This window comes from Cynocephalus volans, chromosome 3 (genome assembly GCF_027409185.1).
Source record: "Cynocephalus volans isolate mCynVol1 chromosome 3, mCynVol1.pri, whole genome shotgun sequence".
Lineage (NCBI taxonomy): Eukaryota > Metazoa > Chordata > Mammalia > Dermoptera > Cynocephalidae > Cynocephalus > Cynocephalus volans.
The window spans coordinates 123,222,302-123,237,183 of NC_084462.1; the positions used below are offsets into that span (position 1 = coordinate 123,222,302).

At 34.2% G+C, this 14,882-nt stretch overlaps 1 protein-coding gene across 1 annotated transcript in view; it reads right to left on the minus strand.

Moving 5' to 3' along the window:
• Window positions 1–14,882, minus strand: part of SEC23A (SEC23 homolog A, COPII coat complex component) — a 52,998-nt gene that overhangs the window by 28,048 nt on the left and 10,068 nt on the right. The window contains exons 6-9 of the mRNA XM_063089495.1: window positions 14,076–14,155; window positions 13,146–13,290; window positions 5,662–5,820; window positions 4,107–4,222 (exon numbers count right to left, since the gene is read on the minus strand). Coding sequence (XP_062945565.1) covers window positions 4,107–4,222; window positions 5,662–5,820; window positions 13,146–13,290; window positions 14,076–14,155 — 500 coding nt within the window. The remainder of the gene's footprint in view (window positions 1–4,106; window positions 4,223–5,661; window positions 5,821–13,145; window positions 13,291–14,075; window positions 14,156–14,882) is intronic.

Below are 14,882 nucleotides of genomic sequence, written 5' to 3' on the forward strand. Positions count from 1 at the left end.
GCTCACTCGGGAGAGCGTGGTGCTGACAACACCAAGTCAAGGGTTAAGATCCCCTTACTGGTCATCTTTAAAAAAAAAAAAAAAAAAAAAAAATCCAACTACTTCCCACCACCTGTGCTACCACCACTTGGTATTCTTGCATCCCTATACTCTACTAAAGACAAATAAAGTCAGTGATCCTTTCAAAACATTGAGTGAGATATATCATTCCTCTGCTGGAAACTCTCCAATGTCACTCAAAATACAATGCAATGCCCTTGAGACAGTACAAAGGCCCTTACATTTTCCCTCCTTACTCACTGTGCTCCAACTACTTTGGCCTCCTTGGTATAGCTCAGACACCACAGGTATATTCTCAACTTTGCCCTTACCCTCTGCTTGGAACACTCTTCTTTCATATACGCACGTGGCTCACTCTCTCACTTCATTAAGTCTTTGCTAAAACACCACCTGCAGTGAGGCCCTCCTTTCTCATACTACTTAGAACTGCAAACCCCATCCTCCATTCCTGACTTATTTTTCTTCCTAACACTATCACCATCTGACATCCTATCTACTGTACTTATCTCTCCTCCTCTCATTAGAACTGTACCATCCAACATTTGGATAATTAAATTTAAACATAAATCAATTCAGATTAAATAAAATCAAAACTGTAGTTCCTCAGTCACACTCACCACGTTTCAATGACACAGCACAGAGACTATATCCATTAGAAAATTACACTGAAGAGCCCTGCACTAAAGATAAGCTCAACAGAAATTTTTATGTTTGGTTCACTGCTGTATCTTAGTGCCTTGAACGTTTTGGTACACAGTAGGTGCGTGATAATATTTATTAGATGAATATATTAGATTTAAAAAAATGAGAAAAATGAGTTGACTTACCTGAGTTTTTCAAAGCCTAATTAAATTATCTCAGAAATAACGACTGCTAGAGGAAGAAGAGGGAACAATTCCCAACTTATTCTATGAAGCCAGTTATACCCTGATACCAACACCAAAGAAAGACATCACGAGAAAACTACAGATCAGTACCCTCTATGAAGATACATGCAAAAAATCCTCAACAAGATACTAGCAAATTGAATCCATCAAAATATAAAAAGGATTGTACACCATGACCAAGTGAGATTCATCCCAGCAATGTAAGATAGGTTTAAAATACAAGAATCAGGGCCGGCCCATGGCTCAGTTGGGAGACAGCATGGTGTTGATAACACGAAGGCCATGGGTTTGGATCTCTATATAGGGATGGCCAGTTAGCTCACTTCAGAGAGCGTGGTGCTGACAACACCAAGTCAAGGGTTAAGATCCCCTTACCAGTCATCTTCTAAATAAATTAATTAATTAGATAGTTAATTAAATACAAAAATCAATGTAATATACCATATTAATAAAATAAAGGACAAAAAATCATATGATTTTCTTAATAGATGTAGAAAAAGGACATAACAAAATCTAACACCCTTTCATTTAAAAAAAAATACTCAACAAACTAGGAATGGAAGGGAACTTCAACGTGATAAAAGGCTTCTACTGAAACCCACAGCTAAGGCCAGCTGCCAAAAAACAGAAATAAAACCCACACCCAACATCATACTTACTGCCGAAAGACTAAATGGTGTCTCCCTAAGATAAGAACACGAGGATGTCCACTCTTACCATTTTTATTCAACATTGTACTGGACATTCCAGGTAGGGCAATTAGGCAAGAAAAAGAAATAAAAGGCATCCAGATAGGAAGAAATAAATCCCTATTTGCAAATAACATAATCTTATATAGAGAGAAAATCCTAAGAAATCCACAAAAAATCTATTAAAACTAATCAATAAGTTCAGCAAAGCTACAGGGTACAAGATCAATATTATATAAAAATCAATTGTGTTTCTAACACTAGCAATAAACAATATGAAAATAAAATTTAAAAAACACCTTATCAGCTAGCTATCAAAATCAAAAAAAGAAAAAAAATTTAAAAAACAATTCCATTTACAATAGCATCAAAAAGAATAAAATACTTAGGATTAAATTTAACAAAAGAATTGCAAGACCGATTGAAAACTACAAAACATTGTTCAAAGAAATTAAAGAATATCGAAATAAACAGATATCCCATGTTCATAGACAAGATAATGTTTAAGATCACAATACTCCCCCCAAAATCTACAAATTCAATAAAATCTCTATCAAAAAGTCCAACTGCTTTTTTTGGAGAAAAAGACAAGCTCAGTTGGTAGTTGGTCTTGGCACAGTCTTGTAATACCAATGTCATGGGTTTGGATCTCCGAACAGGACAGCCACCCAAAAAAAAAAAAAGAAAAAAGAAAGAGCTATCTTAGAATAAACAAAAATCCTGGGGGGCGGGGGCGGGAATGGAAAGAACATGGTTGGAGGACTCATACTTCCCGATCCCAAAACTTACTATAAATCTACAGGAAGATATTGTGGTACTGACATAAGAATAGACACATAGATCAATGGAATAGAATTAAAGGTCTATAAACAAACCCTTAAATTTATGATAGGTTAATTTTCAATAAGGGTGCCAAAACAATTCAATGGAAAAAGAATGGTCTTTTCAACGAATGATGCTGGGACAACTGGATATCCAAATTCAAACAAATGCCCTAAATATAAGAGCTAAAACTACAAAACTGGAAAACTCTTAGAAGAAAATACAGAAATAAATCTTCACGCTCTTGGTTTAGGTAATGGTTTCTTAAATTAGATACAAAAGCACAGCGAACAAAAGAAAAAATATGAACTAGACTTCACCAAAATTAAAAACTTTTGTGCTGCAAACAATACCATCAAAAAAGTGAGAAGAAAACACATAGAAGAAAATATCTGTAAATCATATATCTGATAAGGAACTTGTATCCAGAATACTTAAACCAGAAAGAACTTTTATAATTCCATAAAAAGAAAATAAGTAACCCTATTTAAAAATGGGCAAAAGCTCCCTGTATTGGCCAGCTGCCAAAAAAAGGGAAGGGGACAAAAGAGCTAAATAGACACTTCTCAAAAAAAATATACAAATAAAAAATAAACGCATAAAAAGATGCTCAACATCATGAATAGTGCAAATCAAAACCACAAGATAACACTTCACACCCACTAGGATAGCTGTCACCAAAAAGACAGACAATAACAAGTGCTGGTGAGAATGTGGAGAAACTGGAATCCTCATACTTTGGTAGTGAGAATGTAAACTGGTTCAGTCACCTTAAAAAACAGTCTGCCAGTTCCTCAAAATGTTAAACATAGATTACTACTTGACCCAACAATTCCTCTCTTGGGCATTTATCTAAGAGAAACAAAAACATGATGTCCACACAAAAACCTGCACACAATGTTCAAAGCAGCATTATTCCTAACAGCCAAAAAGCAGAAACAAAATGTTCATTAATTGATGGATTAATAAACAAAATGTTAAGTATTCATTGAATGGAATATTATTAAATCAAGTTGGACTTCTTCACTTTTTTATTCAGCAATAAAAAAGTAAAATACTGATACATTCTACAATATGGATGAACTTTGAAAACATGCTGAGTAAAAGAAGCTATCATGTGATTCCATTTATATAAAATGTCCAGAATAGGCAATAAGTGGATGCATAGGACTGAAAGAATGGGAGGGAGGAATCAGGGGGGTGACCACTAATGGATACAGAGTTTCTGAGGTAATACGAATGTTCTAAAATAAAATTATGGTGATGGTGGTGCAACATGGTGATGGTTGTGCAATCTGTGAATAAACTAAAAGCCATCGAATTGTATTCTTCAGGTGAGTAAATTTATGGTATATAAATTATATCTCAAAAATGCTACTAAAATAATCAAATAAAACAAATGACTTCAGGATATCAAAGTGAGCTTTTTAAACAAAATTTACAAATTTGCAACTGTACAGCTGTACTTTAGAAAAAATTTTTAAGTGAGTTTTACTGAAAGGAATATCAAAAACTTAACAGATGTTGCCCTGATGTGGTAGGACAATGACTCTTTTTTTTTTTCCCTAAACTGTCATCATTGGTCTATATTTGTAAACTGTCATTATTAGTTTATAATTACAAAAACTGTAAAAATTTAAATACATACCCAGTAAGGTTGGGACAGCATTTCATCTCCAGGAGACCTGTCTGATCTAGTGCACACGCATAGATATCAATCACATGGCCAGTCGTAGCAGCTCGATTAGCCAGTGCTTCAAAATGCTACGAAAGATTTTTTTAAATTAAATCAAAGTAATTTATAACATTAATCATCCTATAAATCTTTTGCCCATTAACATATCAAAATTATCTAAGAAAGACTAAAAGAATAATCCATAATTTAAATTTGTTTATATTTAATTTTCTATAATGTCTCATAAAATGATATAATAACTTGTGTAAGTCTCATATCTTCACATTCTTTTCTTTAAAAGCTACTTTAAATTCAACACCCATTCATGACCAAAACTCAGCAAACCAGGAATAAAAGAACTTCATCAATTTGATAAAGGGCACATAAGAAAAAAAATTTTTTTAATTAAGAAAAAGAAGCTCTCTTCCAAGATAAACCCCCTAAATGGAGCTAAATTTGAAGAAAGGCATACTGAACATCTTGCTCTTTGTCTATTAACGTGGTAGAACAACAACACAGAACTCTTTTTCCTTGCTAAATCCATACCCAAGTAACAAAAACATCCAAAATAGAGGGACAATACAAAAGGCAGCAAGAAAATAATAATTTTTTAAAAATCAGTAAGATAAGAAAATCTAAAACATTTTCGAAGCTCTAATCAACAAAAATTTCAAGGAAGGTCAAAAGGGAAATTAGTTGGCAGAAAAAAGCATCCACTAAAATTACCTATCATTAATAACTTTTTAAAAATATAATAATGACTACCAAAAATAACTATGAGATAATACAGCACAACTAAACTAAAACTGTGAACTCTAGAGAATTTTTTTAAAAAAAAATTAACAGGGACATTAACAAACAAAACTAAAATAATAGAATCAAAAGTCAGGCTGGCCAGTTAACTCAGTTGGTTAGAACACAGTGTTGTAACACCAGTCAAGGGTTCAGGTCCCAGTACTGGCCAATTGCCAAATAAAAGAAAAAAGAATCAACATTAGAGAAATGAACTTGTACAAACCCCAAAAAACTGAAGTTAGATGAACAGAAAACAATTTACAGAAAATGATCGGCTATTTAAGCTATGAACAATATACATATCTAGAGGAAACATTAGGGACTGCCTCTTGGAAATTTAAAATACTGGTAAACTTTTCCTACAGAGAAAGATATTTTTCAACATGAATATTAAAAAGGTACCAAGTGTTTCTCAGAGGGTTTCTCTCGGGGTAATCTTTAAGGAGATACCTATTGGCACCTACTATTAAGTCTTTAAATATTTCAAACCAGAAAAATTGTATTAAGTTATCAAGAAAAAAAAAGACCATTTCTCCAGTTTTGAATAGCAGACTATTTTACATATAATACATTATTGTATATAATACAATACAGACTATTTATTTATAATAAAATTTTATAGTATCAGTCTTCATAATATCAGATTTCTATCAAAAAATATTTGTATTCGTCCTCTTCCATCAAATGAATATCTATTTTCTAACAAGGAAAAAGACTTAAAAACCAAAATTACCTTAGTCCCCTTTTTAACATATTTGGCATTGTCCTTTTCAATGTCATGCCATGATCTTATAGGTGTCTTCAATTCGTCTCCAACTACCATTCCAGGACCCTGAGTAGCAGGACCGCCAATGAACATCATGATGCGAGCACCAGTATTGGGAAAAGTACACTATTGAAAAAAAGTAACCCATCAAGAGAGTTTAAAGGAAAACAAAAAATATATGGATACGTTTCTGATAATGAATTCTGATACATTTTTTTCTAGAGAAGAGGAAATCACATAATTTTCTAAAAAATAAAACGATAAAATGTTAAAAATAAAAATAAAAAGCAAGGTATGTGCTTGAACAGCTTTTTAAATCCTATTCTAAATAGTAGTACATTCCTAATATTAAAATAATCTATAAACCTAATCCCTATAAAGGACATGTCTCCTGCTTAACTAGTTCTAGACTGGAAGGAGTAGAGAGAGAAGAACAGAGAGCATTTTCTATTCTTCATTGTTGTTTTCCTTTGGTTTTCTCTGTTTAAAACATAAGCATGATTTACACTTCTAGTTCAAGTTGATGGACTGAGTACTCCAATCTACTTCCCCTTCCTCCCAAGATGCCAATGAAGTCAGATAAAAGGTATTGTTTAAAAAATAAGTAAACAAAATTTAAAGTTAAAAGAGTTCTATCAATAGCCCAGAAATTTTGAGGTATTCCAACAATAGACTGTATTGGATTGACCAAAAAATTTTTTAAAAAACATATCACAGATACCAAAAGTAAGCCAGATATTCCCAAGGAAATACCTGAAAAGCTCCATATTTGGAGTCAAAAAAAAAACAGAAAAAGCAGAAATGGACCAAAGAAGATAAAGTGTATCTGTACCTCCAGATACAGCAGCTGATGACAGATTCTGCCATCAACAATTCCTGAGAATGACTCTCTGTGGAAAGTAGGTCATCTGCCTCGAGAGGGTCTTAGCATAAAATTGGAGCTTAAAGATGTAGAACAAAGCCCATATTACAATGAACATCACAGCAAACATGGCAATTCTCAAGAGTTTCTGGAATTAAAAGCATTGCAAAAAAATTTTTTTTAAATCTAAATGGGAGGGCTGAAAAGCATGTGTGAAGACTGAGTTAGAGATATGAAAAATAAAGGAAATCTTCCACAAATAGGAGCAAAAAAGGAAAATGTGAGAGAAAAAACAAAGATATAAAGAGATATATAGAGGTCCAGAATTCACCTAATAGGTATAGAATAAAAAAGACCAAAAAACTAAATGAAGCTGAAAAATGACAGGAGTCTTCAGCATGTAAAGGCCTACCAAAAACCAAACATAATTAAGGAAAAAACTCAAATCTATACACAGCCTAATGAAATTTCAGAACTCTAAAATTAAGGAGAACATTCTAAAAAATAAGTTTCCTAAAAAAAGGATCAAAAACGAGACTACCTCAAATTATCATCAATAAAATATGTATTAGAACACAAGAGAGGAATGGCTCAAATCTCCGAGTAAAGATTATTTTGAACCTAGAATTCTATAGCCACACAAACTACCAATGAAATGAGAGGGAAAAATTTTAAAACATTTTTGGATAGGCAAGAGCTTAAAAAATGTATAAGAAACAAAAGGGTAAACGAGTATGATCCAAAGGAAATGAGGGAATCTAGAAAAAAATTAAAAAGGTATCCTAGGACTTTGATACATGAAAGATTCTCCATTAAGCAGCAAAACTGCAATGACAAAGAATTACATCTTCTCTATATGTATAATCTCTCTACTTTATTCCACAATTAACAATATTTATATAATCATATTAGAAATGCTTTTTTATTTCCAATTTCTATAAGCAGTTATTGGACAAAACACAGTATATTTTTCACACTACATTGTAGCTTCAGAAGAAAATTTAAGTACTATAAACTTTGATAATTTTTAAAATCATATAATTAACAAATCTAGGGGAGAATGAGGAAATCTGCCTTTTAGTCTTCATTTCTATACATCCTAGCATATTATTTAAATGTTTTTACAAGGTATGCTTATTACTTCTATAACTAACTAGTTAAATAAAATACTGTTTCATTCTGAGTATTTTAGGTAATAGCATACATTCACTTTCATAAAACTATCACACAAAGAACATCCAAACTTCAAACTACCTATAAGTAAAGAATATATAAATAAACAAACACTAAACCCAGTGAGCTATCTCCCATGCTCTCGCTGCATGCCTTCACATAGAGCAAGGGTAGTTTGGGAAGAAGTACACGGAAGAAAGAAGAGGAAAGCTAGCCGCAGGCCTACAATGACTGCGAGATTCAGTGAAAACTTAGTGCAGTGGATTGGATTATGTCCCCCCAAAACTCACTGAAGCTTGAATTGTATCCCCCAAGTTTTATGTATTAGAAACTTAGTCCCCACTGTGACTGTTCAGAGGGTGGGAGATCCTATTATAGTAATTGAAAGGTGGAGCCTTGAAGAGGTGATTGGATTGTAGGACCATGCAGTAGTGAATGGATTAAAAATGGTGGTCAGGGGCGGGGTTCTAAGGGCTTTAGAGGAGAGTCTGCCTGCCTTTTGCTCTCTGCTCTCTCTGCTTCCACCATCTTGCAATGTGAAACCCCTAGGTCACTGTCGCCACCACCAGATGGACTTTGGACTTAGCCTCAGAAATTGTAAGCAATAAATTTCATTTTCTTTATAAATCACCCAGTTCAGTGTACCCTGTTATGAGCAACAGAAACAGACTAATACACTTACTAAGAGACACTGAAAAAAGTGAAAAAATAACCAAGAGAATGAAACTGAAATAAAGACATAAAAAGATAAAGTGGATAAAATGGAAAGCAAGCCAAGATCCAATTTATGTATAGAGTTCCTGAAGACAAACAGAACAATGGAACAAAATGAATACTTAAAACTATAATCCAATAAAAGACCTGAACATATGTAAAGAAAGGACCCACCAGGTACCAGAGAAAATTAACCTACAACAATCATCCTGCTAATACTATTAGTTTGTAAAGATAAAGAAAAATTCCTCAAGACCTCCAAGGAAAATGATCAAATAATTTACAAGGGCAAGAGAACTAGGCTGGCATCAGCCTTCTCAAAAACATATAAAGCAAGAAAACCAATGGAGCAGCATTTTCAAAAACCTCCAGGAAAGAAAATGAGAATCAAGGCTTTTAATATCTAAATAAGCTGTCCAAGTATGAACACCATAGAAAAAGTTTAAACATGCTCAGGAAATTCTGTACTCTTAAGTTTTCTTAACATTTACTAGGAGATGAATTTCATCCAACCAAGGAGCTGGGTGGGAATGACACTTCTCTGATGTTATCTTTTTGTAAAACTCTGATTTGGAATTATGTTAATGTTGCACTACATACACAGAGGTATGCAAAACAAGGATGAGATTTTTTTTAAAGAAACAATAGAGCTCACAGTCCAGTTAACTTCTGAACACAATATATTTTGTACTATACATTCTCAGAATATTGAACAAATATCGAGCTCTAACTCCTAAGCCTCTTTTTCACAAAGGTATGAACCAGAAATTCTAGAACTATTCTATGTGTATTCTAGGACTGAGCATATAAGTAAATATATTTTGATAATGGGAACAAGGTTTCTCATAGGCAGAGAAGGGAGTTACAAATATGGAAAGAGGGAAGGATAAAATAAACCCTGTGGTTCTAAACTGGAATTGGACATACCTGAAAGAATGCTTGGTTTTTAACATATATACTGTTTTGTGGTTTTAATAAAGATAGAGATGTATGTAGGAGTGTGTTGATATATATGTACATATGCACACACATATATTTACTTATGTGTGCATGTATCTATATAGAGATAAGGACCCAGGAGCAGCTTTAATAATGACCCAGGAGCAGCTTAAAGGAGCTCTCACTAGCCAAATATGGGACAGTTTGAGCATCAAAATAAATAAGGATAGTAAAGGAACATATTCCGTTGTATGAAATAAGAACCTAAGAATCTACACTGATATAAATATACAAGTGGGGGAAAAGGAAGATCTTTTCCTCAAGTAGAAAGCCAACTAATAAATGTAGAAATGATGGAATTAGAAAGTCACTATTTGGCACCCATAATAATAGTAGTTAACTAGGCAAGAATCGTCGATAGATACTAAAACTAGTGGGTAAAATCTTGCTGAGTACACAGTGTATTTACATATTTTCAGAGTATCTACCCATAAGATATTTATAATTATAATGGGAAAATTTTTAACTTTACATTGGCAAAAACCACCTTAACCAAGTGAGCAAAGCTGACATCAACAGTCGTGAAAGAAATCGACATTATGGGCTTCCTGATACGCTCTAAGCAGAACACAAGCAAATTCTGTAATATTCCTCCCAAAAGTGCATAACTTAAGGCTATTCATGAGAAAATACCAGACAAACCCAAATTTAGAGTCTGTAGTGGATTGAATTATGTGCCCCGCAAACTCCCTGAAGCTTGAATTGTGTCCCCCAAGTTTTATGTATTAGAAACTTAGCCCCCACTGTGACTGTTAAGACAGTGGGAAATCCTATTATGGTAATCAAAGGGAGGAGCCTTGAAGAGGTGATTGGATTGTAGGACTATGCAATAGTGAATGGATTAAAAATGGCAGCCTGGGGCTTGCTTCTGAAGGCTTTAAAAGGAGAGTCTGTCTTTTTGCTCTCTCTGCTTCCACCATCTTGCAGTGTGAAACCCCTGGGTAACTATTGCCACCAACATATTAACTTTGGACTTCCCAGCCTCAGAAACCATAAGCAATAAATTTCATTTTTCTTTATAAATCACCCAGTTCCATATTCTGTTATAAGCAACACAAATGGACTAATACAGAGTCATCCTACAAAATAACTCCTCTGTGCTCTTAAAAAATCACAGTGTCATGAAACACAAAGAAAAACTGAGGAACTATTACAGATTAAAGGATACTAAAGAAACATGACAACTGAATATAGTGCTTGATGCAGGATTTTCTTTTGCTATGAAGGGGTAACTGGTAAAATCTGAATAAAGTTTACAGACTAGAGAACAGTATTATATCAATATTAATTGATTTTGTTAACCATACCACAGTTATGCAAGAGAATGTATTTGAAATTAAGAAATGTACACCGAAGTATTTAGAAGAAAGGGACATTACACCTGTAACTGACTTTCAACTGGTTTTTGAAAATTTGTGTGTGTGATACATATGAAGGTACTTCAAAATGTTCATGGAAAGATTCATATCACCTTTTAACTCTATTTTTCCACACACTTTTTGAAGTACCCTTGTACATACACACATAAAAATAGACAGATGTACATATGGAGGAATATATATAGAGAGAAATATAGATAGATAGATCTAAAAAGAGAGAGAGAAGGATAAAGCAAATGTACTAAAATGTTAATATCTGAGGAATCTGCAACTTTTCCACATGTTTGGAATTATATCAAAGTAAAAAAAAGAAAAACAAATAATGATAGTAAAAAAATCATAATTCACTGTATAAAATAGAACACCATGAGTCCATAGTGATATTAATAAATGAATAAATTGAAAGTTTGATGAAGAATAAAATATTTGCATGGTTTCAAAGACCCTCACCACCTAATGCCTTTTAATTACAAAGAGGTGAAAAGCAATAATTTTACAATGGAGAACCTTAGCAGACACAACCTTAATGAGTGACCAAAATGACTATCGTCAATAATGGGACAAATAAAAATCACATACCACCTGACAGGACGCAACGAGAAGAACAAAGCATTACTTCTGTAATGTTCCTCTCAAAGATGCAAGACCTGATTTAATCAGGAAGATACATCAAGGCAGACCCAAACTCAAGAACATTCTACCAAACAACTGGCCTGAATCTTGCAAAGTGTCAAGATCATGAAAGTTAAGGAAAGACTGAGGAATTATTTCAGATTTAAGGAGACTATGTAGACATAACCACTAAATGCATGATTTAATCCTTTCAGAAAAGGAAATTACTAGCACAATTAGCAAAACTTGTATGGGGTCTGACTATTAGCTGGTAGTAATGTTACAAGTCTTAATACTGATTTTAATAGTTGTATTATGGTTATACAGCAGAATATCCTAATTTACAAGGAATAAGACTAAAGTACTCAAGGAGTTGGAGACACCATGTGAGCAACTTAACCTTGAATAGTTCAACAACAAAAAACAAAAAGGTCTTTGTACAGTTCTTGGATATTTTCTATAAATTTGACAGTGTTCCAATTTTAAAAACCACTTTTTAAAAACTCTCTTTTCTGGTTAGAGCATGGTGCTGATAACACCAAGGTCCAGGATTAGATTACTGTTACCAGCCAGCCACCAAAACAAATTCTTTTTTACACTTATAAAAGTAAGATATGTATAGTATAAACTTTCAAATTCTGCTTAGAAGTAAAATTCTCCTTCTCCCACCGTTAACATTTGTGTGAACATATTTCCAGAATCCTTTCTATACACAAAACAATATACTGCAGATAAAACTTCACATAAATGAAATTATATACTTGCTGTCCTATAATCTGATTTTTTCACTCATCATTATCTTGCAGTTATCATCCCAATGATATTATGAAACATATATTTGGTCTTCATCACTAAAAGCCCTGGAATCTCTGGAGTGACAAAGAACATCTTTTGCATGCTAATAAAATGACTGGTGGCCCTTAGATAGCTTCAGGATGAGGGCTGGTCACCAAAAAGACCAAGATATGATAAGAGGGCTGGGACTTTCAGCCTCACCCCCTAACCTCCCCGGAGGTGAGATGAGCTGAAGGCTAAGTTGATCACCAATGGCCAATGATGTAATCAATCATGCCTACATAATGAAGCCTCCTTAAAACCCAAAAGGACTGGGTTTTGTAAGCTTCTGGATGGGATAGCTGAACACATGGGGGTTCCTGGAAGGTGGGGCCCCAGGATAGGACACAGAAGTCTTTGCCCTTCTCTCATACCTCGCCCTATGCATCTTGTCCATCTGGCTGTTCATCCTTTTAATATTCTTTATAAACGGTAAATATAAGTAAAGTGTTTCCCTGAGTTCTGTGAGCTGCTTTTGCAGATTAATTAAACCCAAGGAGGAGGTAATGGGAACTCCCAATTTATAGCCAGTAGGTCAGAAGTACAAATGACAATCTACTACTTGTGATTGGCATATGAAGTGGTGGACAGCCTTGTGGGACTGAGCCCTCAATCTGTGGGATCTAACACTATCTCCAGGTAGACAGCATCAGAACTGAATTGAACTATACGACATCCAGTTGGTATCCACTGCAGAACTGCTTGGTTGGTGTGTGGGGAAAAAACCCACACATCTGAGGTCAACAGAAGTATTCTGTGTTGATTGTTGAGTGAGAGAATAGGGGAAAAAAGCATTTTGGTTCTCTTTTTCCTGTATCTTTATAATTCCATACACACACACACACATTGACATTCCAAAACAAAACCATCATCACTACCTCCAATAGTCCTACAGCTATGGAAAGTGCCACTCCAGAGGAACGCAAAGGTCTCTTTCCCTGTGGTACAGGCCAAGGGTCTCGCTGAAGTTCCCCCAGAAGATCTGTGAGATTCATGTCTATCTTCTGTACTGGCTGTAAGAATCTGCAAAACAAAATTAAATATGCCATTTATAAATGTTTGTGGGTGAGGGTTTCAGAAACAAATTGTCCCCTTTCCTAAAAATAGAAAATAATACTTTGAATTCACAGGAGACCAGAAATTCTCAAACTTCATGTGCATCAGAATCAGAGGGCTTGTTTTAACACAGATTGCTGAGCCCCAGTTCTAGAGAGTGTTTCAGTAGGTCTAGGGTCAGGCCCAAGAATCTGCATTTCAAACAAGTTTCAAGGTGATACTAATATGCTACTGGCCCAGAAATCATACTTTGAGTACAACTGCTGTAAATGAAACACTCAAATCAAGTATTATTTCAGGACTTCATTCTTCACTTATTAATCTGGGAAGTTTTACGGTTATTGAAATAATTAGAGGATGTATCAACTCAATTTCAGTAATGCCACCTCAAATTATAAAGTTTAGGGGAAAAAGCTACTTCTAAGGCTAAGATGACAAAATGAAAAGCTTTTGGGCCCCTATTTTTGCTTGGCTGTCCTCAAACTACAAAAATTAAGTTTTTCTGAACTTAGAAAATCAGGAATATATCTACACTAAAGTAACTCCTTACACTGCAATGATGAAAAACAAACCATTTCAGTGATACGAATCTGCCTCAACTCTTTAAAAAGTATATTAAAGCCATCTATTTATATTCCTAGAAATATTTAACAATAAAGTATTACTGAATGCCTATGCTTAAGTTAAGGGTATGGGATGCTTAAAATAGCTATATGAATTATAAAATTCTCTTTGCCATATTTAATTATTACCTATTGGAAGGAGGTGGCTGCTGTACCTGAGGACCACGTGTTGCTTGAGTAACCGGTACTTTAGAGAGTCCCAGCATTTCCTGCAAAGAGATTATTTGTGTGATATCCATTTGATTACTTTTACAAAGATTTATCAACTATTCACTGTGCAAGGTGCTGTGCTAGACAAAAGGAACACAAAAATAAAAAACACAAGGTCTCTTCCCTCAGAAAGCAAACAGTCCAGTTGGGGAGACTGTCAGGAAAACAATATCATGACAGAGCAAAGTACAACGTGTCACGTGAGCAAAGAGAAAGGACACTAGCTCAGAAATTTACTTTATTTTTAATAGTCAAAATAAGTTATTGCGTAACTTAAATGTCACTACTTCTTAACTTATATTCATTCGCCCCTTTCAGCAACTGTATCTTAAGCACCTGCTATGTGCCAGGAATACGATGGTGAAAAAGTAGTCCCTGCCCTCTTGGAAATTAAAATCTGGAAACAGAAAGGAATTAATAAAATCATCAGATATGTGTAAAACTGCAATTGTAATAAGCATTATGAACAAGCACATGGAATCACATAAAGTGGGGTTATAAGGTACACATACCCTGCATGTGTCTTAATTTTCTAACTTAATGCCTAACCAAACTGCTGGTTTTGTTTTGAATTTCAGATGTATGCACAATTCCTCTCTAGACACATGAAAAAGTTATCTTACTGAAGTTTTCTTGAATCTAGAAATGCTTAGTCATGAAGTAACAGAGTAAAAACATGTAACGGAACACCAGGAAGTCTAAAGATCTGCAAAGATAAAATTATTG